Below are 24,371 nucleotides of genomic sequence, written 5' to 3' on the forward strand. Positions count from 1 at the left end.
CTCTCTTTACAGAGTTTTTCCCACTTTGCTGCCTTTCCAAGATGCTCAGTTAGTTGGCCTCCTAAATCATGGAGGAAAGGAGCTTTTTAAGCAAGTGAATGAACAGGTGTAGAAGCAGGAGAAAGATCCACCAGAGGCCAGAGTCCCTGTACTGTTTGGATGCCACAAACATGTTTTTGATGGCAGGCTAAAGGGACCTGTGCACTAATGTGGCTAAGCAAAGATTCCTCCTAGCTGTGTCCAGCCTCTTTCTTCATTTCCTTTTTTTTCCTTCCCCTCTCCTTTCACCTGCAGTCTGACCCTTCCCCCATCCATTTCCTGGGAAAATAAATCTCAAGGAGGAGGCAGGGAGAGTGGATCTCAGAGAACCCTTCTGAATAAATGTCTATATTAATGAATTATTAACTCAGCCACCCGTGACCTTAAACCAAGAAGCAGGAGCACCCAGGGCAGAGAGAAGAGCTGCTGAATCTTTTATTGGAGTCCTGTCAAAGGCAGCCGACCATTTGATCCCCTCCCCCTTCAGGAAAAAATAATATGAGAGGCAAACTTTTTAATTGTATGTCAAACGAAATCAGATAGAAGGTTTCCTGGACAGAATCCCCTTCTTGTTTTCCTGCCCTCCCTGCAACTCCCTTCTTGCTCTGCCTCTGGCTCCATTCTTTCCCTCCCAGCTAAGGGTACAATGTGCTTTCTAAGGATAATTTTCGGGGAAAAATGCTCAAGAAAATGATGAATTTGGGTAGTTAATTTATCGATCCCTACTCCTCTTTCCACTTGTTTTATTTTAGAGGTCATTAATCAATGAAGAAAAACACCACCGCGTCCCCCCGTTTGCATTTAATACACTCGCGCTCCTTATTTATTCCTCTGGAACAAATTCCCAGCAAATATCCGCCCATCGATTTGGGAGCGATGGCTTTCTATACAGGTTTGATCGCTTCCTAAGTGGTCGAAGTGATTTGTTTCTACAGGCTTCTAAGTATTAAAGAAGAGGGGAGCAGATGTGAGGGGTGCACGTCATTGCGGTTGGTGGACCCACTTTCTAAAAACCCCGAGACGTGCAAGAGTGACCGTGACCAAGCGGGCCCAGGTTCACTTGGGTAACAGGGAAGCGACCCCAGCGGCGCGTGTAGCTCCCCCGGGCCGCAGTGGTCCCCCTACGCTCCCGCCCGCACTGGTGAGCCCGGGGTGGGAGGACCGCGCTGATCTCTGCCCCAGCCAACCCCGCGCCTGGAAGTCCTCCTGGAAGTCACGGCCCGCGCCGTGGGCCTGCTCGGAAACGCCGGGCACGTTCAGACTCCCCATACACTTCCCCAGAGAGTTTTTCGCTCGTTCTCCGGCCTTCGAGCGCTCCCTCTAATTTTTGCCTACCTCCTTCACGCGACGTCCCTATGCCCTCTGCGCCCTAGGGTTTAGTCTCTTCGAGACCCGCGCGTGCCCGGGGCCGGTGGGGCGCGGGAGGGAGGACCCGAATCTGACAGGGCACGTACGCCACTAGTAGGCCTAGTGGGGGAGGGGTCTTCGCTCTTTTCTTCTTCCTTGGCCTCGGTAGGAGGGGAGCCAAATCTCTCCCATGGTATCCCCACCCACCTCCGGTGATAATCCGGACGTTGTGGGTAAAGGTTTGACGAAGATGGAGAAGAGATGCACTTGGCATCTCACTGACTCGGGTTTGAATCTGCCACTTTCACTCATTAATGGCGTGACCTTAGGCAACCTACCCAACCTTTCTCACCTCAGTGGTCCCCATCCGTAATATGGGAATTAATGATAATGCCTTCTCCGCGAGCTTGCTAGTGAAGCGCCTCCCAACAGTGCCCGGCACGTCCAAGCTCTCATCAAGCGGTCAGCTAACCTCATTACGCATTCCTTCCCCCCACCCCCGCTCCACAGAGGGTGGGCGGCCGAGGCCTAGGAAGCTTTGCTGCAACTAACATTTCAAAATCCCGAGACTTTCTGCGGGGGGCGGGAGTGGGGAGCGGTGGATTCTTTGGAACCGCCAGGGCTGGGGACCAAGCAATTGGAAGTAGCCGGCTTTGGGCAGAAACAGCAAGATCGACCGCGGGGCCGCTGCCGCGGCGTCCGGACTTTCATTCCCGGAGTACTGTGCCTCTCCCAGCTAACACAGAGAGAAGCATCCTGATTTCTCAGCAATGAACAGAAAGAATGCGAGAAAGAGTTTGCTTCTTCTCCTGTGGCCCGACAGCCTCTCTTCGGCAGTTCTACGAGCAGGTTGATTAAAAGGAGCCTGGAACTTCACCCTCTTCCCCCCGATGGAGTTGTTCGAAGTCCGCGGAGACTGCCTGGTTAGCCTAGGGGTCCACAGCTCTGTGGGTTTTCCCTCGTGGTGTTTGCCTTAAACCTGGGTGTTATCAGTCTATCCAGGGAAGACCGATGACCTTGTCATAACTATGCCAGTCAAAACATTTTTGGTTCAACTCTGTTCTAACCAACATTGAGGCATCCTGCATGAGACCGGACAAAGTTTATCCTGCTCGTTTCCCAGGCTCGGACGAAATGAGTGGTGGGAAGACAGCAAGAAACAAGCAGAAATCAGGGAGAAAATGGCTATTAATGGTTCGGAGTGGAGAGTGCTAAATAAGCTGGGTCGACTGGGGAAAGATAAATGGTATTTTTTCTCTTTCAGGTGTGGAGAGAGCTCCGGCGACGAGAAAGCGCCCGAGTTGGTCAATTTCGCACACACTGTCCGTGCCCGTCACCAGTGCGTACCATGAATGCCAGGAAGAGCTAGGGGCGAGTGCCTAATTCGTGGATGTGAGACTGCGCATCGCAGGGCGGTCTCGGCCCAAAGCCCAGGAGAGAGCAGGGTGGGTGGGGATAAGGCTGCGCTCCCACCCTGCACCTCCAAGGCCAGGTTTTGGGGAGAGGAACCTATATGTGACCTGCGGAGCAGCCCCGGGAAGCCAAAGGCAAACAGCTACGTTCGTGTCCACAGGCAGTTGTACCACCAGACGTAGCTCTGGATACTTGCCTCAGGGTGCCAACAAGGAGAGGGAGACAGCCCTCCCAAAAAGACAAACCGAGAGGGGGTCAGCTGGGCGGTGTGCAGACTCCGTTGCAGCCGCCTCCCAGCCCCACGGCCAGGATTGAGTCCCTCCAAAGCAGCTGATCTTTAGAGACCCTCGGTCCCACGCCTCCCGGCTCCGCCAAGCCTGCCTTCTCGGCTGCAGACAGAGGGTTTCACTCCAGCGCGCAGCCCGCGAGCCCCGCCCCCAACTTTTCTCCCCGGAGGATTTATGTTAGAGGTGGCGTGGCGGGCGAGTCGACTCTGGCACCCAGCAGCACTCCAGGCACAACTGAGCCGGGCAAAAGCGCAAACCCGGTCCTGGGACTCGGTCTACTCGCGGGGCGGCGCGCGCTTGCTCCAGCGCGGACGCTCAAGCGAGTGCGGAGATGAATTCTGATTTCCGCGTTTCCACTGCTATCACGATCAGGGCACTGAGCCGGCACCCAGGAAAGACATATCAGGGACGGAAAGAGACAACAGGCGAGCGGGAGATGTCACGCCAAAAAAAAGTGGGGGTGGGAGGGCGGAGGAGGTATGTGTGCTGGAGAAACACACGGGTTGTCTGTGGGTCCTACGGAGTTAGAACTTCCTTCTTCCCTCTCCCCTCCCTTTCGTTCTTCTGGCCAGCCTCCCGCCGCAACACCCCCTCTCCCTCCCTTCTCTCTCTCTCCTCTCTCTCTCTCTCTCTCTCTCTCTCTCTCTCTCTCTCTCTCTCTCTCTCTCTCTCTCTCTCTCTCTCTCTCTCTCACACACACACACACACACACACACACACACACACACACACACACACACACACACTTGTATTTTGTGCTGTCGTAAAACCCACGTGTCCAGTCGGGAGGCTGCCAAAGAGTGGAGCCGAGGAGCCGGGACGCGGCGGCGGCTGAGCGCAGCAGCCCACCGCAGCTCCGTCTGGCGCCCGCGTCCGCCCGCGCTCCCGCGCCCTCGGCGGATCTGCTCTCGCGCCCTCCGTGGGCCTCCACGTCCCTCGCTCACAGCCCGGGAGGGTTCCAGGCGGCCGGGTCTCTAAGGTTCTCCTCCCGCGCTGCCTGGGGACATGTAGCGCACCCGGGGCGCACACTCTCCCGTACGTTCACTGAGACACACGCACGCACGCACCCACAAGCGACTCCGATTTTTCAGGTAAGATGAAGCTTGTCTGGGGCTGAGGGTCTTGGGATCCGCGGGTCTAGAGATTGGAGGTCCCAGGCTGGGGGCGGGGGGCGAGGCTGTCCCGCCTCCTGGCGCCTGAGGCCAACGCGGCTCGGGCGCAGCGCCACTACGGCTCGGGTCGGCTCCGGGCGCTGGCTGAGGGCGGGGGCTGAATCCTGCAGCCGAGTTCTGGGGGGAAGCGCCCTCTCGCCGGGTTCCAGCCTTTCAGGGTGAGAGCTGGGCTCCGCGGGCTAGGAGGCAGAGCAGGGTGCACACAACTCCCTCTGCGCGGCGCCGCGGCTTCGGAGTAAACTTTGCGCCCAGAGGAGTTAGGAGGAGGCAGTCGGCGAGCCGGGCTGTTGCTGGTGGAGCCACGAGCTCTGGCACTCACTCCAGGGTCCCGGTGGCCCTCCTCCCCGCCCCTCTCGCCCAGGCCCTGGGTTCGGCTTACGTGCGCTCTCCTCCCTGCCCTCTGCCCCCAGCTCGAGGCGTCGGACATGCTGAAGCCGGGAGACCCCGGCGGCTCGGCCTTCCTCAAAGTGGACCCAGCTTACCTGCAGCACTGGCAGCAACTCTTCCCGCACGGCGGCGGCGGCGGTCCGCTCAAGGGCGGCGGCGCCACGGGTCCCCTGGGCGCGCCGCAGCCCCTCCAGCCGCCGCCTCCGCCGCCCCCAGAGCGCGCCGAGCCTCCGCCAGACAGCCTGCGCCCGCGGCCCACCTCGCTGTCCTCCGCCTCGTCCACTCCGGCTTCCTCCTCCACTTCGGCCTCCTCTGCCTCCTCCTGCGCCGCCGCTGCCGCTGCAGCCGCCGCCGCCGCGCTAGCGGGTCTCTCGGCCCTGCCGGTGGCGCAGCTGCCGGTATTCGCGCCTCTACCCGCCGCCGCCGTCGCCGCCGAGCCGCTGCCCCCCAAGGACCTGTGCCTCGGCGCGGTCTCGGGCCCGGGGCCCGCCAAGTGCAACAGCGGCGGCAGCGGGGATGGCCGCGGCGCCCCACGTTTCCGCTGCAGCGCGGAGGAGCTGGACTATTACCTGTACGGCCAGCAGCGCATGGAGATCATCCCGCTAAACCAGCACACCAGCGACCCCAACAACCGTACGTAGCCGCGGCCCGCGCGCTCTGTCCTGGGGCGCTGGCGCCGGCGAGCGCAGGCGCCCGTCGGGGAGGCGAGTCGGGTGAGGGTGACACGGGTGCGGGGGTGGCGGCTGGTCCTTCCAGACCACTGTGGCAAAAGCTTTTTTTTTTTTGGCGTTGGAGAAGGAAAGAGAACGGATGGGACGGCTGGATGGCACTTCGGGGTTACCTCCTTCTCTCCCCCCGCCCCTGCCCTTATCTCTTGCTTTGCAGCCCCAAATGTTTGGGACCGGAGTTGCCTGAGCACAGGGCCGTACACACCTCCGCCCTCCGGCAGGACGGGGGCGAGGGTCTAGAGGGCACTGATAGCCCGCGACGGGGATTGCCCGGGACTGGGCAAGCGGGGACGCGGGAGGGACTCGCAGAGTTTCTGGGGAGCGTGGAGACCGAGGCTTGTTTCAGCTTCTCTCTGCTCTACCTCTGGAGTTCACAGCGTCAACTCGTTTTCGGGCCGCAGGGTTGTCTGGAGACCGGGCGGGGGCTGCTGACTGGCCAGGCCTCGCTGGAATAAGAGTTTTGGATGATACCGGGTCTGTCTCTCTCTGCAGGCAAGCATTATTCTTAGGTCTACTGTTTATTTAGAACAGGAGGAAAAGAAAAAGTGCCCGCTACATAGTGAGAAGAAAATTACCGACTTCAGGGCAGGCAGGGCCGTTGCCTGCGGATCCCGCGTTCTCTGAGCACTCTTGACCCTGCAAACGTTCGCAGAGTTAGTTTATTTAATTTAAAAAATTAGTGTGACAGTAATTTAGTAAAAGAAGCTTACTCCCCTCGTCCCCCAAATAAATGGCAGATATTTAACTAACTAAAATCAGAACGCTTCTAGCTTCAGTTTCTAGATTAACAATTTCAAGCAATTACCACAAGTACAGGTCCACTTTTATGTTTTGAAGCAAAGATCAAGAATGCATATTCTCTTAAACCTGCTTCTTTTTTGGTAATTTCAGAAGTTATATATATTTACACTTAATGTGTTGGGGTAAGTGTTAAATATACTTACAGAGACCCCTGGAGATAACATTAAAGCAGGTTGTGAGTCAGACTGAAAGCAGTACAGGATTTGAAAGGTCAGCATTCATTCAGCTATTTTCTTCATCTCATTCCTTCATCTGGCCTCTGTATGAGAAAAGTTGATAATAAGCATTTATTTTTATTCTATTTTGAATAAGTTGCTTCTTGCAGAATGTCTACCACTTTGTGAACTTTTTAATTCGTTGTAAAAGCAAAATAACTTAAGCTATAACTATTTAAAGGATTCCCAAAGTCATTGTTTTGATGAAAAAAACACACAGGGCATCAGCCTAGTGATTGAGATGTATTAACTTTTTCATAATGGTTGGAGATCATTGTTGTGATGGAGATAATTACCAACAAAGAGCAGTTGCATTTAGTTTTTTCTTTTCTAGGGTCTGAGTGAATGTACTGGTTTAAAATGGGGTTTCAACTCTAATTTGCTGTGCAGTTAGGAAGACTCTTGTATTTCAGAGTTTCAGAAAATTTTATAAAATTATGCTGCCCTAATGGATTTTTTAAAATACTGTCTTCTACTGAATTTCTTGTATGTGTTGTTTTCAAAGCAGTTGTTTTAAAATGTGGAATAAAAACATTTAAAAAACTGCTTTGGAAAAGGTATTTCTTACTGCTAAGTGAAATATAGCCATTGCAGGCTGGGAGTGCTTCATCAAGCTTGTTGTTTCTCTTCTGAATTAAGTCTGTACTGGAAAAAATACCAACACCACACCAAAAGACCTGGCTGAGCTCCTTATTCTGTTTACAGTGCAGTCTCAGATTGAATACATTTTCACCAGACAAAACTTAGACTAATCAGAGAAAGAATTAGGATAGATTCCTAATTAATATATGGCTATTGAACCAGTTTATCGCCTACTTAACTTTTTTCTCTGGTTGGAGGAAATTAATTATAATTTTATTTAAATTATTACTATTATGTTAATCTTCTGGTATCTCTTTTTGAGTCAACTCGACTGCTTCAATATTCAAAATGCAGGGGGAAAGGCAGAAGGGAAAGGAAGTTAGATGGTCCTGTTAGAGTTACACCCCATTTGCTCTCTAATTAAAAGGCAATTGAAAAAGAAAATAGAAAGCAGAAGTAGCTCTTTATAATGCTGAAGACCACATCTCCCATTCTTCCAGGAACTTCTCTGGGCAAGCAAGCTCTGGCACTTATTTGTAACCATGGGATGTTTTATGAAGATGAAAAGTGATTGAGTTTAATCTAGGGGCTCAAAACAAAACAGAAATACAAAGGTTGGGAAACTTTTTTTCCCTGGCAGGGGAAGTTGGTATGTTGGTTGCGTGAAAGAGTGAAAACAGAAGCTTCTTCTCATTCCCTGTTGTATGTGGGTGGAGGTGGGGTGAGAGGCAGGGTGGAGGCAGAAGGGAAGCACCTATTAATTTATCATGTATAAATTTCCCTAGTTTTCCTTTTACTTTTTTGCCATCTCCCTCTTAAAGAATTCTGGGAAGTGACTACTCAACATTACTTCATTTAGTCACTTTGTATTTAAAAGAGTATTGAGTCATTTTCTCTTTTTCTTACAAAGCAAAGAAAGGTGCCACCTTACTTCTCCCTTCTCTTTAGCAAAGTAACTTTGCCTGGGATCAGCAGTGCATGCGTGATATAATCGCTCTTCTAGAAAAGAACTCAGCAGCACTAGTTTCACCTTAAAGCTTTATTGGTATCTGTGGCAAATGTCACAGTGAAGGGGCTTAATAGCATGCACACAAAAAGATTTTAAAACAGGACAAACTGTAAGCTAGCCTTGGTGAGCTCTTCCAGTGTATTTCTGTTACCTAATTCGGTGTATCAATTTATTCTGCGACTGAAGTACACTTTCTGCTGAAACTCTGAATGCTTAGCTGCCACTGCTGCTTTCTTTTCTTAAAAGTCAAGTGGTGCATGGTGTAATATAAATGGGGGATGGGGTCCTTTCTTCCCAGTCTTGTATTACTGCCCTCATTTGCAGCTGGGTTGCCTGAAGCCATTCATTCCGTCAGGCTTCTTCTCAGTGGCCTCTTCTCGGGTTCTGGGAGCTGGTACGTTGTCTGAGACCTGTCACTACTATTGGAAGGAAGCGAAAGGCGGTCAGAGGGCGCGCCTGGTGTTTGTACGGTGAATCCCGGGTCGTCTCTCGGCAGAGCAAATTAGTTTTTCATGCCTTTCTGTGAAAATGTTCCTCCCTAGTACTCCGAGGGAAGCGGAAGTTAATCCTGTCTGGGTGTCTCTGAGGAGAGTTGGGCCACCTTGCAACTTCCTTAGCTGGGGAGGTCTCTGTCCCTTCCCGACTTAGGGAGGCCACCTGCGCAGGGAACAGCGTCAGGAGTAGCGCCAGTGTGTGCACGGGCGTAGGAGCCGTGTCGGAGACTCTCTTGTTGCTTTCCAAAGGGTTGGGGAGAGGCTGGGGAGAAAGAAGGAAATCTGGGCCCAACACTGGTTGCGAGGAGCGTGCTATGGGGTCAGGGAAAGAGAGAACGGAGGGCGAGTGTTTTCCGACCTTCCCCTAATCTTTTCCCATCCAGTTGGAAAACACAGGTCCTGTTTGGGGAGCCTCAAGCCCAGTGGCCCACCAGAGGGCTCTTCGTGCCACCGAGGCACACCCGCTGCGCCTCTCGGGGCTCAGCGTCCCGACCAACTGTCAGTGACCAGGGAGCGACTTAGATTTCAAACCAGGTCCCCGGGGGGGAGGGAGGCTCGGCGTCGGTGTGTGGGCTTCTGTATTGTTCTATTTTTCTTTTTCTCTCTTCTCTCTTTTTGTGTGCAGGCCCGGCTCCGTCCCGTAACACACATGATTTAGCTATTTTACATCATTCTTTATCTAGAGCCCTGAAACTGAACATAGAGCCATATATTAGATCGAGGTTAGAAGAGGTGGCGACTGTTTATTTAAGGTGATAAAATGGTCCATCAGCAGTAATCTCCATCGATATGTGCCACCAGGAGATGAAGGATGAGGGGACAAGCCACAATTAATTGCCCTCTAGTTTTGTAGGAGAGAGTGGAGCCAGCCCAGACCCGCTTCGATCTCCTCTCGCGGCTCCTATTCATCATCTCCGCATTGTATATGGCGGCCTCGCAGGGGCAGGGGCCGGCGACGTTTATCTCCGCGCAATATTCTCTCACCCTCACACGCTGGCGCTCCCATTTAATTTATTAATACAGTCATCGGGAGACAAATGAAATCCACATTTTCCCTTTCCCTCCTTTTTTCCCCTCCCCCTTTTGTTTGTCCCTCTTGGTTCCAGGGCCAAGCCGGCAGCCAGGCCGGGCAGAGAAAGCCCAGCGTGTATGCAGTTCGCGGGGAGCTTTAAACTCGCGTGGAGAGAGTCCCCAAGAAGAGTTCCTGCGACTGGGGCACCCCACGGGGGCGCGACCACAATCGGCTCCCCTCCCAGAGGCCGGGCTTTGTCTGCCTTGCCTCTGGATCTGCTTCTAGACCCACTCCGGGGGGCCTGGAAGACCCCTGCCGGTGGAGAAGGAGGGCCGGGTGGGTGGGGTGGCGCCGGCGGCCGTCACGCCTAGCGCTGGAAGAAAGCAGCCTTAGGTGCGCAGGCCTCCCGCCGGCTGAGGCCTCTCGCCCCTGCTCTCCCATCCCATCTAGCGTACAGCGCGGGAAGGCAGGGAGAGGACGCGGGCTGCAGCCCCGGAGGCATGCACGCTGGTGCGGGAGATTCCAGGCCCTCCCTGCTGTCTGCCTCCTGCCGGTCAGCCCAGCCCCCAGGCCAGGGCGCACGCGGTGCTGCCAGCAGGCGGCACTCCCCGGGCCGCGTCGCCGTGCGGGATCGATGGGCTCCACCAGGCAGGGCTCGGCCTGCGTGACTGAGGGTCGTGACCTCGCCGGCGGTCGAGGAGGATTTACAGCCCGAGCGGGTTCCGCCGCCCCGGTTGGCAGGCGGGCTTTTCAACCTGGGTTCCCTTGACAGAGGACGGGGAGGCCGGAGAAGGCGTCGGAGAGGCACTGGGGGCGGGGGGTGGGTGTGAAAGCCCGGCGCAGCGGGCACTCCCCGAGGGCCTCACACGCGCCTGTCAGCCTCAACAGGCACCAAAAACCCTGAAACGTTTTATATTTCACTTTTGCTAGAACGACAAATGCAGTTCCAGGAAAGAAAACCATGGCCTGCTTTGCCCCCTTTTACCTTAAACTAGAACCATTTGAAATTATAAAAGTAGCACTTGCATTTGCAAAACCATCCAAACAGTACAGACAGAAGTGAAGAGTGAAAGTCTGCTCTTTACTTCACTTGGGCTGGCCTTCTGAAGTCAGTATGGGAACAAGTCTAACCTAGTGATAGCCCCTTCCCTTACTCAGGGACAAGAGCATTGACAGAGTTACTCAAGATAGAAAAGGGACCATGATCTCTTATATTGCGTGATGCTAAAATGGCATTTCAAAGTATCTTGCTAGGAGAATATGAAAATCTCTCACAAATATAAAAAATCCTTCATGAATAATAACCATGAACTTGTACAAAAACTCCCTGATTTTAAGAGAAAGTAGGAAGATGTATTTGCCTCCTCTTTATGAATTCAAATAGACTTGCATTTTGTATTGCTTGGCCTGGAATGCTCTGTGTATGTGTAAAATATAATTATATGTCATATATAATATATATATTTATATGTAGTTAGGACATCTAGCCCACTTCTCTCTCAAACCTTTTCATGTAGGTGTTTATGGCTCACTGGCTTGAAAATATTCTGCTAAAATGCTTGTCTACTTAGGCTGTATTTGTCATCCCTGAGAAATAAGTTACTTGTTTTCAACATCCTCAAGCTTCTCTGGGACTCTGAGACATGACATAAGTTAGAAGCCATATGTTTTCAGACGGGGAGATTTTGTATATTAAAAAAAAAAAAGAATGTTAGAATACAACACATTTTGATGACAATTGGTCAATTTTTCTGTCAGAATATTTTGATACAGCATGAAATGGTTCACTAATTAAGAAGACTTATGTTGGGTGGACTTATTAAAGTGATTTTGTCTGTGTAGTATGCTGTGGACCTAACATATGTGTGATCTTCTAGATATTGGGGGATCCTTAGTTTTTCACTTTGCAAAATGCTACTATTAAGTTTCTTCAACACTTTGTGGAGACACATGAAACTTAAGTTGGAGAAAGCTGTAGAGGATTTTTTGGAGAAAGGATTTAGCAATAGTTTTATTATCATGCACTACAAACATTAGAAGTGTGCTTCTGGTCTTTGGGTTAGTGGCTAGAGTTGGTACCTTTACACTTCTTATCTTAGTACTGGTATAGTTGGTGTGATGTTGTATGTGGAGATGTTGGAAGTCAACAGAATCTCTAGTATAGGCTGTTAGGGGAGTGAATGAATACTAAACACTTTTGTTTCTCACCCTTTGCTTCATTGAGTCAACCAGAAAGGAAAAACTGTTAAGCAACTGGGGTAATTTATTGTTATTTTTATGGGCTCACTGTCATTTGTTTTTAAGCTATTTTTGCTAAGGTGCTGAAAGGCCATCTCTGAAGTCAGACATTAACATTCAAAATTATGGACATTGTCTGTTTACTTTCCTATTCATTATCTTGAATCTCCCCAAACCCAAGGCTGTGGGAAAGAGAGAAATCTCTGTAACTCAGTCATGCTACAACAATTTTTGTGGCTCCAAAATAGTTACTTCAGTGTAATATTTCAGTTCTATTGATTGAGCCATGAGTTTGGATATAAAATTTTCCCAGCTTTCATTAGTCTTCCTAAATCTATGGGTTTGAAGGCTTTGGAGTCAGGCAGACCTGACTGTGAATTCTTTCTCCACCGTCTTCTAGCTTCTGTCCCTTGGTCAAGTTACAGAGCTGTTGAAGCCTCAATTGCCTCATCTGCAGAATGGGAATCATGACACTTAGATAATATGCTGGGCAATTGCTTAAAGACACATAAATGGCACATAGTAGGCACTTGGTAATCGTTAAGTATTTATTCTTTTCATTCTTGCCATGACATGAAGTTTTTATTTTCACAGTCAAAAGCTTTATAGGGTGTGTGAAGTATGTGCTGTTTCAGAGGGGTTGACATATGGATAAGGGTGGAGATACTCCCATTTAGGCCCTAGGGTCAAGAGCAGAGCCTTAAATAGCTTAAGTTTGTGTTGCTGGCAGAGGGGCAGGTGGGGCCGTTGTGTAAGGGAGGCCCAGAGGCATGGGCACTTCACCACCTGCAGAAACAGGCTGTTGCTTTTCAACTGAGAGGCCTGGGGACACACCCAAGGAGCTGCAATCGGAAGTTCCCCTCATTCCCTGGGCTGTCTTGGGAGGAATGGAGGAGTAACTGCTGACAGGGGAAGACACAGCTGGCTGGAGGCAGCCTCTGCCTCCACTGAGATAGGATGCTTACATAGTCAGCCCTCTCCTGCCAAGCAAATGGCAAAAGAAGGGTTGAGGGTTCCCTCACCATGCTGGGTTATGATTCTGTGTTCTTCGTCGATAGTTCTCCACTGACTCACTCTGCTGCAAGTTCCTTCGGTGTTTCAACACAGGCAGGGCACACCCAGGGTTATCCACCAGGCCTGGCCGCGATCAAGGTCGGGCGCAGGTCCCCGAAGGCCCCCAGGGCCACCGCGGTCGCCCAGCGCTGGCGCATCCGCTGGTGGCCGGCTCTTACCATCTCCGCCAGTCGGAGCTCGCCGAATGTCAGGCCCGGTGCCATAGGGCTCAGTTGCTCGGGGACGCCGTGGATCACTAGGGAGGCTGGGCCAGTGAGGCCGGGTCGCGTTGGCGGGCGCCGGGGCCGCCTTCTTGGGACAGGCCTGCCGCGCCGGGGCGCAGACACGGCGGCTCCGCTTGGCCCATTAATAACCTGGAGGGCGCTGCGATTCGACAGCGCGGTCGCCGCAGGCCCTGCTTCCTGCGGTCGCCTGGCCCCTTCCCGCCCACTTCGAGTCGAGGAGTACTGGGCGCCCACGACAGCCCGGCCTGAAGGGTGGGGATCCCCTCGCGTGCCGGCTGCTCTGGGGAGCTGGGAGAGAGGCAACTTCGGCAACAGCTTCACTCACTTTACAGCACGATATCATTGCGTTTAGCCGCGGGATCAACCGTCGGGGCGGGAGTTGGGGCCCTCTCTATCGAACCATTAACCTGATCATTAAAGACCAGTTACCCTGATCGTTGTTTGCTGTTTGCTTCCTTCGGCTTCTGGGAAGAGCTTGCACGCCAGCGCAGGAAAACCAAACCGGCCAGAATAGCGCCCCCGACCCCGTCCGCCACCCCGGGTTCCCACCCGTCCCCGCCTGGAGTGGGCACTGACAGAGCACTCCAGGGACCCAGCGCGGGCGCGTCTTCGGCGGCTGGGGCTCGGGTTCCACCGGCCTCCAGACCAGCGCTGCCCGGTCGCACGGGCGCTTGGGAGGTGGTCGAGGAAGCCGCGTGTCCCCGGGTAGAGGGGAGTGGGAATGGCTTCCCGCGCCAGACGGGTCGCCCACCTGCCCTGCTGATTTTAAAACATCTCTATAATTGTAAAAAGAGGAAAACCAAATACCCAGGCAACCAAAGTACAATCTCTCCGAGATACCAGATTGGGCAGGGGACGGGCTTTTTTTCGTGGTACAACGATAAACACACCCTAAAGCTGGAGAGAGAGAAATCGCGGGAACGGGCGAAAGGATCGGAGGGAACGAGAGACGGAAGGGAAGAGGGAGAGGAGGAGAGACAGAGGGAGAGATGCACAGACAAACGGGCAGAAGCCCAGAGCCGTCGGTTCTTTGGAGAGCGTAACAATGTCATCCACCCGAAGGCTTTTTGGGGAGCCCGGGGTCCCGACCCCGAACGAGGCAGATTTGGATGCGGCGAATTCCACGGGAGCGACGCGGGTTCCCCTCTCTTCCTGTTCCCGACGGCCGAATGGCCTTGGCGACCCCACGGTGTCACCTCCCTCGCAGGTGGCTCACGGGACGGGCAGGGATGCTGGCTCGGGTGTTAACCCTAGGATGGGCCGCCCGAGCGGCCTGGTTAACCCTCTCCCTTCCCTCCCTCCCGCGTGTCTTCGGCAGGTTGCGACATGTGCGCGGACAACCGCAACGGCGAGTGCCCCATGCACGGGCCCCTGCATTCACTGCGCCGGCTCGTTGGCACCAGCAGCGCTGCGGCCGCCGCACCCCCGCCGGAGCTGCCGGAGTGGCTGCGGGACCTGCCGCGGGAAGTGTGCCTGTGCACCAGTACCGTGCCGGGCCTGGCCTACGGCATCTGCGCGGCGCAGAGGATCCAGCAGGGCACCTGGATTGGGCCCTTCCAGGGAGTGCTCTTGCCTCCGGAGAAGGTGCAGACCGGCGCCGTGAGGAACACGCAGCATCTCTGGGAGGTAAGTGGCCCGCTGCCCAGCACCTCACCACCGAGCCGGAGCGGAGCCTCGGCTGGCACAGAGCCTTATCCTTGGCGGGTGGCACTTTGCCTTGGCGGGTGGCACTTTGAGAGAGCCTCTCGTGGACCCCAGAAGGTAGTGGAAAATAGATTTCCCTGGTCCTGTAAATGGCTGGTGTCTGAAGCACCTGCAGTAAGGAGCCTGGCAGAGCCCGGGTCTGGGACAATAGTAACCCAGCCAGGAAGACAGCTTACAATTTCTGAAGACAGAGTTGCCTCAACCTGCCTCTGTTACAGCTGGGATGGCTTTAACTGTTGGTCTCTGAATCTTGAGGAAAAGAGAAAACAGCTGAGGAGATGGAGCAAAGAAGGCTGGGCATTAGGGTGAGAGCTGGGTGACCTTTATGTCCCATTCTAAGGTCTTCCAATGTGCTTCTGCGCACCGGGCAGGAAAGAACATAAGCCTAAGGAGAGTCAGGCTCATTTTCTCAGATAAAAACAATTTTGTAAGTTCTGAATGAGAGATTGCAACATGTCTCACAGCTTTCAAAGTGCCCAAAGTAAGCAAATTATATTGTGCATCAGAAATCACGAATTCTGCTGCTTCACTGACAAATGAAATTATGCAGTCTTCAGCAAGATAGAATGTCAAAAACATGGGAAAACTCTGAGCACTTTGGTGTTACCCAACTGATGATAATACTTCAATGGCACACTTTTGCTTGATGCTATTATTTTAAAATAACCTATTTAAAAAATGTCAACCTGAGATTTTCCCCAAAGCTTCATGGTTGATTATTGAGGTCAGTCCTGAAGAGACAGACATTTATCATTAGGTAATCCCCCATCCAATTTTAGCCACCTACACTCATGAAGAGTTACTTTTGAAAGGTACTTCAGAAGGTTCATGGAAAGGTTCATACTATCTGTTAATTCTATTCTTCCATGAATTTTTTGAAATACCCTCATACAGGGTGCTAGGAGTCATATTCTTAAGCAATATGAAAATAACAAACTGTGGCGAACTGATGTAATTAAGTAGGAATAGCCAGAAGAGAAAGTTTCTTTAATGCCAAGGGCCAAGTTGACCTGGGCCTCTGGGCTCCATTAATGGGTCATTTCCGCAACAGTCGGTCCCTCACACTTGGCTCCGTGGCCTGTCAAGATGATCATTTTCACTGTGAACTGCCTCATATTCACTAAAACTCATGGAACTCAATAATCCAGTCAAATTTTTGCTGAGTATTCACTCTGGCTGGCACTATATTAGGCCCTGGAGATACAGTATTGTGGAAAACAGACCTGGTGCCCAGACCCTCACATGACTATTGGGAATGGGGTGATGAAACCTGTGTCTCCAAAGCCTCCTTTGACAGAGGAAGAGCCCAGCAGCCCAACATGAGGACATGGCAGCCAATGGGCTACCTATCCTACAGGCATCCGCTGGAGCACTGTGCCCAGGTTCCCAGGTTCCATTTCATTCCTAAACTGTTGTCAGAAAACAACTATACATTTTTAGTCTTTCAGGATAGGATTCATGGGTGAGGGAAAAAATGGGCATATTAATTTTGACAAATGGTGCTTTTTAAAAAACAGATTTGTGTAGGAAAACAGGGCAGGAGAAAATGGCTTGGTACACAGACATAGGGAGAGAGGTTAGAAGTTAGAGCTTTTGCATAGGAAAAATTGACAAGTGGGCAATAATCAAAGCATCTGGTTTTGAAACATTTCCTAGTTGGTTTTTGTTTCTGACTAGTTAGTTGTTGCCTTCAATGTGGTTTAAAGTTTATAAAACACACTGGCACTTTTCATGTCCAGTGGCGTTATTACGAACTCTAATACCATACAGTTAAAGGTCTGCCAATACTTTTCTGGGGAAATCATAAAACAGTTGTTCCGTGGTACAGATCTGCTGTATCTGAAAATGTTAAAACTGAACAATTATAGGCAATTATATTGCCTTCTGAAGCCTATCTATTTTTAGAGTGCCAGGGGACAAAGCCATAAACATGAAAAAAAAAAAATCCCATAGTTCATTGTTTTGTTTTGTTTTTTCTTCCTTAGAAGGCTTTGAATGATTGGGATGTTGGCAGGAAGCCACTACACATATAGAAAATAACAATATATATTAACACTGAAAACTGTGAGACCTTTCTTTTGTAGTTTTGCTTGTATTTGATCAAGTTAAAATTCTGTTGTAATAAAGACACTGGGGAATTTAGTCAGTTTTTTTCTTTTTCTTGATACTTCAGTAGATATGCAGTGAGTTTTACCTATTGTTTGGTGTATGTGAGTTGAGTGTGTTCGGCGGGTACATATAGTTGGTTCTGTGTTATCAAAAAGACTTGCTTAGTGTATGTTTGGATGATCTGCAGGTCCCTACTTCTAAATTCAGGGAATAGTTAGTCTATTTATTTTTATCAACTGTAACAATAGTTAGAATAACATACATTTGGGGGATTGAAGGGCTATTAAAACTTCAGCCACGCAGAATGTATCAGTCCCCTGGGAGATCATATAAAAAGTGACTAACTTGGGCCAGGTATCTTAGTGCTAATGTCCATTTGTAAGATAAAACACGTGCCTTTTAAAATAGGCTTTAGATTTTTATTAGTACAATTATTTTTAATATAGGAAATATGAGTTTATTGTTAATTTTTAAATGTTATGATTTATTATTTTTATGAAACATGACTATTTGAATTAACTTACATTTATAACAGAAGATTATAAATGTTAGATTGTTCCTTAAATTTTAAGACCTTCCTTTCAAACTTAAATTCTATTGTGCATATTTTTTACTCATTATATTATTTATATTAGAAAGAATCCATAATTGGAATATATTGTAGGGCTATAGGAAAGGTTTGGCAATAATTATTTAATGACTCATGCAATAATTTTCCACTTAAAAAACATGTTCTTTTAGATATCTTGCAGATTATCAGGTCTACATAAAGCAGATTTTTAAAAAATTATAAGCAGTTGAAACGTGACTACTTCGTTTTAAAAGTCAACTATAATTGTTTCTCTCCCTCATGTTTTTTAAAGTCATTTGCTGTTGAAGAAATGTCTTTACATTTAGAGTTCGATACTCAGGTCCTGATGGATCTTACCAGGGTTACTTATCTTTATTTCAGTACAATAAATGGATTGCTAATCTTTTCCCGTCACTGTTTCCAAGTAGATGATGGATTTTTGTTTCAGTTTACAGTTCATTGTTTTTAGTATGGTTGTACTTTATTATACACATGAAGGCTTATTACGGAAACCATCAGATTCACCTTAGTATTACTCCTTTTGTTTAATCATTAAAAGCTCTATTTTCTCTGTAGAAAAATGACTCTTTAATATTTAATATATATCAGCCATGGAGAGCTTGTTTGGTTAGTTTGTAAGCATGCTATCTTTTTTTACTTAATATTTTCTTTGTGTATAATCCTAGTTCTTCAAAATTCAGCAATTTAAAGAAAGTTAAACATCATTCCATTACATTCAATATGATTTGACTCTTTTGGGTGTTAATTGAAAATTCTAAGAATTTTTTTCTTTTCTTTTTTCTTTTTTTTTTTTTAAGCAATAAGCCAAAGTAATTTTTTTTTGTAGCTTAAGGAGATTAGCAAGCTAAAAGCCAAATTATTAGTCATTTTGGGGGCCAATTTCTCTTAGAATGATAATTTTAATGAGTTTTTAAAAATAATAAATACAGACACTTTAAAATAAAAACATTACAGGGTGCATTAAACAATTACTTGCCTTGGTTATATACATTTATTCCAACAAGGCTTGGATGCATGATACATTTTTAGCTATTTGGACATAATGGGAAAAAATCTTTCTGAATGTTTTGCAAAGAAAACAGAACCTTTCTCAGCAATTAGGCCTTATTGATGAGAGTGAGATAATTTTATCCTAATGTGTTTCCTAATAAAGAAGTGAAAAGGCACATTTGATTCCAACGTTTATGAAAACATTATCTCAATTATTAATGTGCCCTTTTTTCCCTTGAGATAAATTAATCTAGTTGCACATGGTTTCCCCTTTCTGCTTAACATCAGAATTTAATATGACTGGACCTGAGGAATGCACACAGTGTATACTTAAAATTCTACTGGAATAAAATATGGAAGTTTAAAATAAAGTTACAGTTTAAGATAGGCTAGAATTACTCAGGCCTTTCAACTCGAGATTTGATTTGACAAGAAATTTTAGCAACAATGACTAAATGAATTGCACTTATTTTCTCCCTAGAAAAATTATTCTGCTAATTGAAATCATATTGTGACTTGTTAGGATTACAGTCAAGGTACTAGAAAGAGATTTAATTTTATATAACCTGTCTTCTCTTTGCCTGAGTAAATTTGAGTGTCTTATTTTCATTTGCACTATGTGGAAACCTTCATTATTTTTCTCCAGAAAGTCAAGGGGATAACAAAATGTGGGCCTTTTTGTGGTTTGATTTTGTCACATAATATTTTGGATTTATGAGTTTTGCTTTTAAGCAAATGGTCTATTTTTCATCATTATCATTTACATCTAGCTAAGGACAAAAAGATATGTAATATAGTGAAATATATATAAATATAATATAATAAATATAACATAATGAGTTATTTATATTATATATAATATAATAAAAAGCAATATTAAAAATATATTACATATTACTAAATGTTTATATTTCAGAACCATCATATGTAATTGGTACTAGAAGGAAATAAATTGATTTAATATTTTAAATGAATTACGTCCATTTCTATAAATGACCTAATTCCATATATACAGTAGTGTACCTATTGTATATATTCAAATCCTTTTAAATTAATTTAAAATCACTTAAAAATTGTTCTAGTGATAGTACTGTAACTACATACTCTGTATTATGCTTTACAGACTTTGGCTCATTTGGGTCTCATTCACCAAAACACCAGGGGATAGAATTATGTGACTGCCACAGTTACATTGAAGTAAAAATTGTGTTTCTCAGCCATTTATTATTTAATGTACCAGTCTTCCTGTCAGCTTGGTTTTGCATATATCAATTCTGTGAAATTGAAATAATTTCTCCTTAAAAATAAAACATAGTAATTTTACTATTATGTTTTAAATTATGCAGAGTAACAGCTGGTGTATCTCTCTGGCTTTGCCTCATTTGATTTAAAGATGTCTTTTATAGTGGTGCCCATTTGATAGAGTGTGAGCATTTTGTAGTTTTACATAAACTGTAAAACCATCTGCCACCTCTTGGAATGGTTTCCAGCATTGTGTTAAAAATCAAAACGTAGTACTTTAAGTTGGTTTTGAAAAGGTCCTTTTATAGTCCTTGTTCTTTTGGTTTATGTATCACACTGTACAGTGCCACCCTTCATTTTCTAAGTCCAAAAATGACTCTGCTTTTAAAAAATTATAACAACCATTTGGAAATTTTCACATTAGTGAGGTTTAATCCCAACTTTATAAAGACTGATGTGTTCTGTATCCACAGGACTATTTTTCTCATTAGTTTAGTTTAATCCATTGTTTACAAATTGCTTCTTTTATTGACAGCATTTTTGTTCTTGTGAAGAAAACAATTCACAAGTATTTCTTGGTCCATAACTGCATATTTTTTTACATCATGTACTTTTTTTTTTTCTCCACACTGACTTAAAAGTAGGGTATAGAAAGTAAAATCAGAATCTCAGAGGTTACTGGATAGATGAAATCTGCCCTTCCTGATCACTGCATGGCAGCAAGTGATCTGACGCAAATGTGGTTGTGGTGACATTGGTCCCAAGAAACCTGCAGGGAGCCTTCTTATTTTACTGTGTAAATTAAGGCAGTTTTAATGATTTGAGAAGATCTATTGTGTTACCCAGGAGTCACTTACAGTTGCAGTATAATATGATAGATTTTGAAATTTTTGGACTGAATATGAAAAACTGCATATTACTTAGCTGGGGAATCATGCCCACAATATCAAAGTCCTGTCTTCTCAGAGGATGGATGTAATTCACTGGTAGAATGGGGAAAAGGTTTTGCCATTCTAAAGAATACCATGCAAAGAATGACTATGAGGCTGCCTGTCTCTCTCTTTTTCTTTTTTTCTTTCTAGAATCGTATATACTCCAGGATTTCATGAGTTCAGACATTCCTTGTGTATTTACACAAGAAATACAGGCTGTGGTGTAAGTACTTAGCATAAAAGCCGGAGAAGCCAGAGCAGAATATACTTTTCCTTGTAAGCATTTGCCACCTCGCTCAGATAAGTTACAGAATTCCATTATCCAAATTGTTACACATGTGTGACAGAGGTTGACCTTTCGTCATGTCAATCCTTTTTGTGTAGGCCCCAGGCTCCAGCCTAATGGCTCAAACCCTGATTTACTCACTGTAATAAGGGCAGGAGGTCGAGCAATTGTCAGGCTGCCTGTTCGTACTCTGCTTGGAGCCTGGTTGAAGGCTGTTAACACAAAGCTTTTCAAAGTGAATTTACAACCAGCACCACTGACAGAGGCCAATCAGTGCACCATAAATGTCAGGTTAGTGAGATTGAGCAGTAAGTAAAGTACTGACAGCACACTATTGGCTGGAATCAATTGGCCAAGGTTTAACTGAGAAGAGCAATCTATGTGTGGTGGGCTTAGGGTTCCAGCTAAGCTGTGTAGCTTGAGGTTCCAGGTGGACTTTGTGCATTTACCTGTTAGTGGGAGCATAAGGGCTGGGATGTTGTACGTCTGCTTCAGCATCATCCATGTTGATGTGATTCACGATCTGGGAGTTCTGAGTGGCCAGACCTGCTCACTCTGAGGCTTGGGGGTAAAAAATGGTGCAGCATTACACAAAAAGCAGAGAGAAAAAAACTATTACAATATGGGGCTGTCAGAACTGGGGGATGCATCCAGTGCATTACAGTTCAGTGAAAGGAAATTTGTCCGAATTCCAAAACTGTAACAGGGATTTCCACAAAGGTGCAGCCACAAATACGCCCACTCATTTGCTCTTCCTGAGGCTCAGCAGTGCAAAACTTTCATGGAAGTCACTAATGAGTGATTATGGGTTGAGGGTCTGAATATCCATGAGATGTGGTTTCTCCACCAGACAGAATGTTTTTATCATTTTGTGTAATGACAGCCTGGACAACAATTCATTTAGCTTGGAAGGCATCAGCATTAAAATGGAGGAATCCATTAAAATGCCGTATGCTAGGATTTATAAATTAGGCAATTTCCTTGATTATTGCAATCATTTACAAAATTGATTGTTCCAGTGTGGTATAGACAGATTTCAGCAATGATCATTGACGACAAGCACATCCTCTGATATCTATAGCTACTGGTCACTAAACCAGGTCACTGTTCCCTCCAGCCTGCTGTTCTTGGTTTCAAGGTCAGGCAGACTTTCAAAGAAGCTTACAGTTACAAAGTTTCATTTGCTTTCAGAGGAGACCTATTTAGGCTGTGAGAGTAGGTGCAGGTTGTTCTAAAGGTTGTAGCATTGTTTTTAGATTTTAATCCTAATTGTGTGGGAGGGTATTGATGATACCAATATGTTTCAGATCAGTAGCACAGATTTTGATATGATGCCAATTTAAAAGGAAATAATTTTTGCAAATTGCAGCTGTAAATATTTGTTTGATTCAAGATCTAAAAGCCAATAATAGGTTTTATTTGTTGGTACTTAGAGTTCTAATTATGCAATAGATATATTGTAGAGTCACTGGATTTTAGGTCAATTAATTGTGGAAGGCATAATGAAGACATTGTTACAAGTGTGAAATGTTCAAAATGCTGCAGATTTTCCTATACAAGAATGCATACAAGTTCACTTGGTGCTTAATCACTAACCACAAACCACAAAGTTGCCTTTATTCCTGAAATATCAGTGAGGGCATGCCAAATTTGTCTGCAGGGCTCTGTCCAATGAAAGCTAGCTATGAGGGTTTATGCTTAGAACAAAATAACTGACTATAAGACATTTGTTTTTAATCATTATTTTGTTTTTAATCATTGTTTTACCCTCTTGGAACTTTAACACAAATTGGGGCTTGCAAAATAATAACACTTTAGAAAATTGTTTAACGTAGTGTTGGCAAGGCAAAAAATTTTTGTCTTGATTTTTGTCCTGATTGTGAATATAAAATAATCTGATCTCAAGGTATTTTTTTGTTTGTTTAAAAGGGGAAATATTATATTTTAGGTAGTTGAGTGACTTGGTGGTACCTTGCATTAAGCTTAGCTGTTGTTGCCTGATGAGTCAGAAGTTCATTTTCATTTTTCGTTAGTTGTAAAATTCACTGCTTAAAATTCCAGTAAAAAAGGAATATTTTCACTTTAGAGTCTTGATATTATCTCCTCATTTTTATTTAAATATATACATATTTTTTTCCCACAGCATTTCTGTTTTCTGTTAAGACTTAAAAGCCATATGACTAGTTCTGTCTTGGGTGAACTGTGAATAAGGCGTTGAGTATTATAAATGTTTTCCCCAGTGCTCCTGTACATTTATTTAATAAACCAAAACCTACAGCATGCAATTGTGAAATAATGATATGGAATTAAGCCCATTTTATTAAAATGAACAGTGTTTTTCACTCTCTGTGATCGTTTTAAATGAAAGCTGCCTCAGATAACCATTACTGATCGTTTTCATAATGGCCTTTTGAGAGATGACTGTGTAATATAGTACACATTTTATTCATTGAATCAGTTTTGGTAAAAGATATTTGCACTATCTCCTTGATACTGCGAAACACATTTTTAAGGCAGCAACCAATGGCACTGTTTTCATAGAATCTTCTGTAAGTGTTTAAATTTGGCTCATCCATGAATAGGCTTTGATTTTGTGTCTAGTCTCATCTTCCCCTCTCTGTATCTTTCCTGGTGGGATATTTCATTTACAGTCTGCAGACCCTACTGATATTATAGAAACACTTCTACTGATATTTTCATATGTTTTATAGCACATGTCTTTAATAAAAACCAGAGCCTTTCTGGGGTCTATAAGAGACTGTAATCATCCTTAGAGAAGGAAGGAAAAAATTTTTGTTTTCGTTTTTATAAATGAAGGTGTTAAAAAGGGATCAAGTCTCCATGAAATGCTTTTTATTTTTTTAAGTAGAAAGACATTAATTTATCTACTTATATGTGAGACTTTACTGAAACTACTTAACTTCTTTATACTTCCATTTCTACATGTATAATGGAGAGTAATACTGGATTTATGCAAATGAGAGAGCAAATATTTATGACTTTTGTGTAACAACTGAGATTTTTCCCCCCTTTTTCAGTTGGATTTTAATAATAAATTTAAAGTCCCTAGCGAACTGTGCACATAGATGTAAAGAATCTCATTATCTATCTGTTAAAACAAATGATTGTATACAGTAGACTGTGATATGCAGTTTGGACTTAATTACTTACTATAAAACCAGATTTAAATAATATTTCAATGCAAATTTATTTAGCACTGCTAACAAGTAAGAAAGGATTTAATACTAAAGAGATACTATACAATATGGATGTAAAAAAAATCATTTTTAAAAGTGTGTTTTTAATGGACGGAAATGAGGATAACAACAAATGTTGAGCACATATGGAAAATTTCCTAGAGGTACATGATTCAGTAAGTAAAATGCTAACTCAAAATCCTCACAACAAAGGACTGACTTGCAATATGGAAATGTAAAGGGAATGGCTTAGTAACATCTAGAAAAATCACAAGGAAGCCCTAAAACGTGAAAGCC

General features: G+C 46.0%; 1 protein-coding gene across 1 annotated transcript in view; it reads left to right on the forward strand.

Annotated features, from left to right (window-relative positions):
* Window positions 1–4,683: 4,683 nt before the first annotated feature.
* PRDM6 (PR/SET domain 6) overlaps window positions 4,684–24,371 on the forward strand; it is a 90,169-nt gene continuing 70,481 nt past the window's right edge. The window contains exons 1-2 of the mRNA XM_063088206.1: window positions 4,684–5,278; window positions 14,341–14,648. Coding sequence (XP_062944276.1) covers window positions 4,684–5,278; window positions 14,341–14,648 — 903 coding nt within the window. The remainder of the gene's footprint in view (window positions 5,279–14,340; window positions 14,649–24,371) is intronic.

This window comes from Cynocephalus volans, chromosome 2, assembly GCF_027409185.1.
Source record: "Cynocephalus volans isolate mCynVol1 chromosome 2, mCynVol1.pri, whole genome shotgun sequence".
NCBI classification, from domain to species: domain Eukaryota; kingdom Metazoa; phylum Chordata; class Mammalia; order Dermoptera; family Cynocephalidae; genus Cynocephalus; species Cynocephalus volans.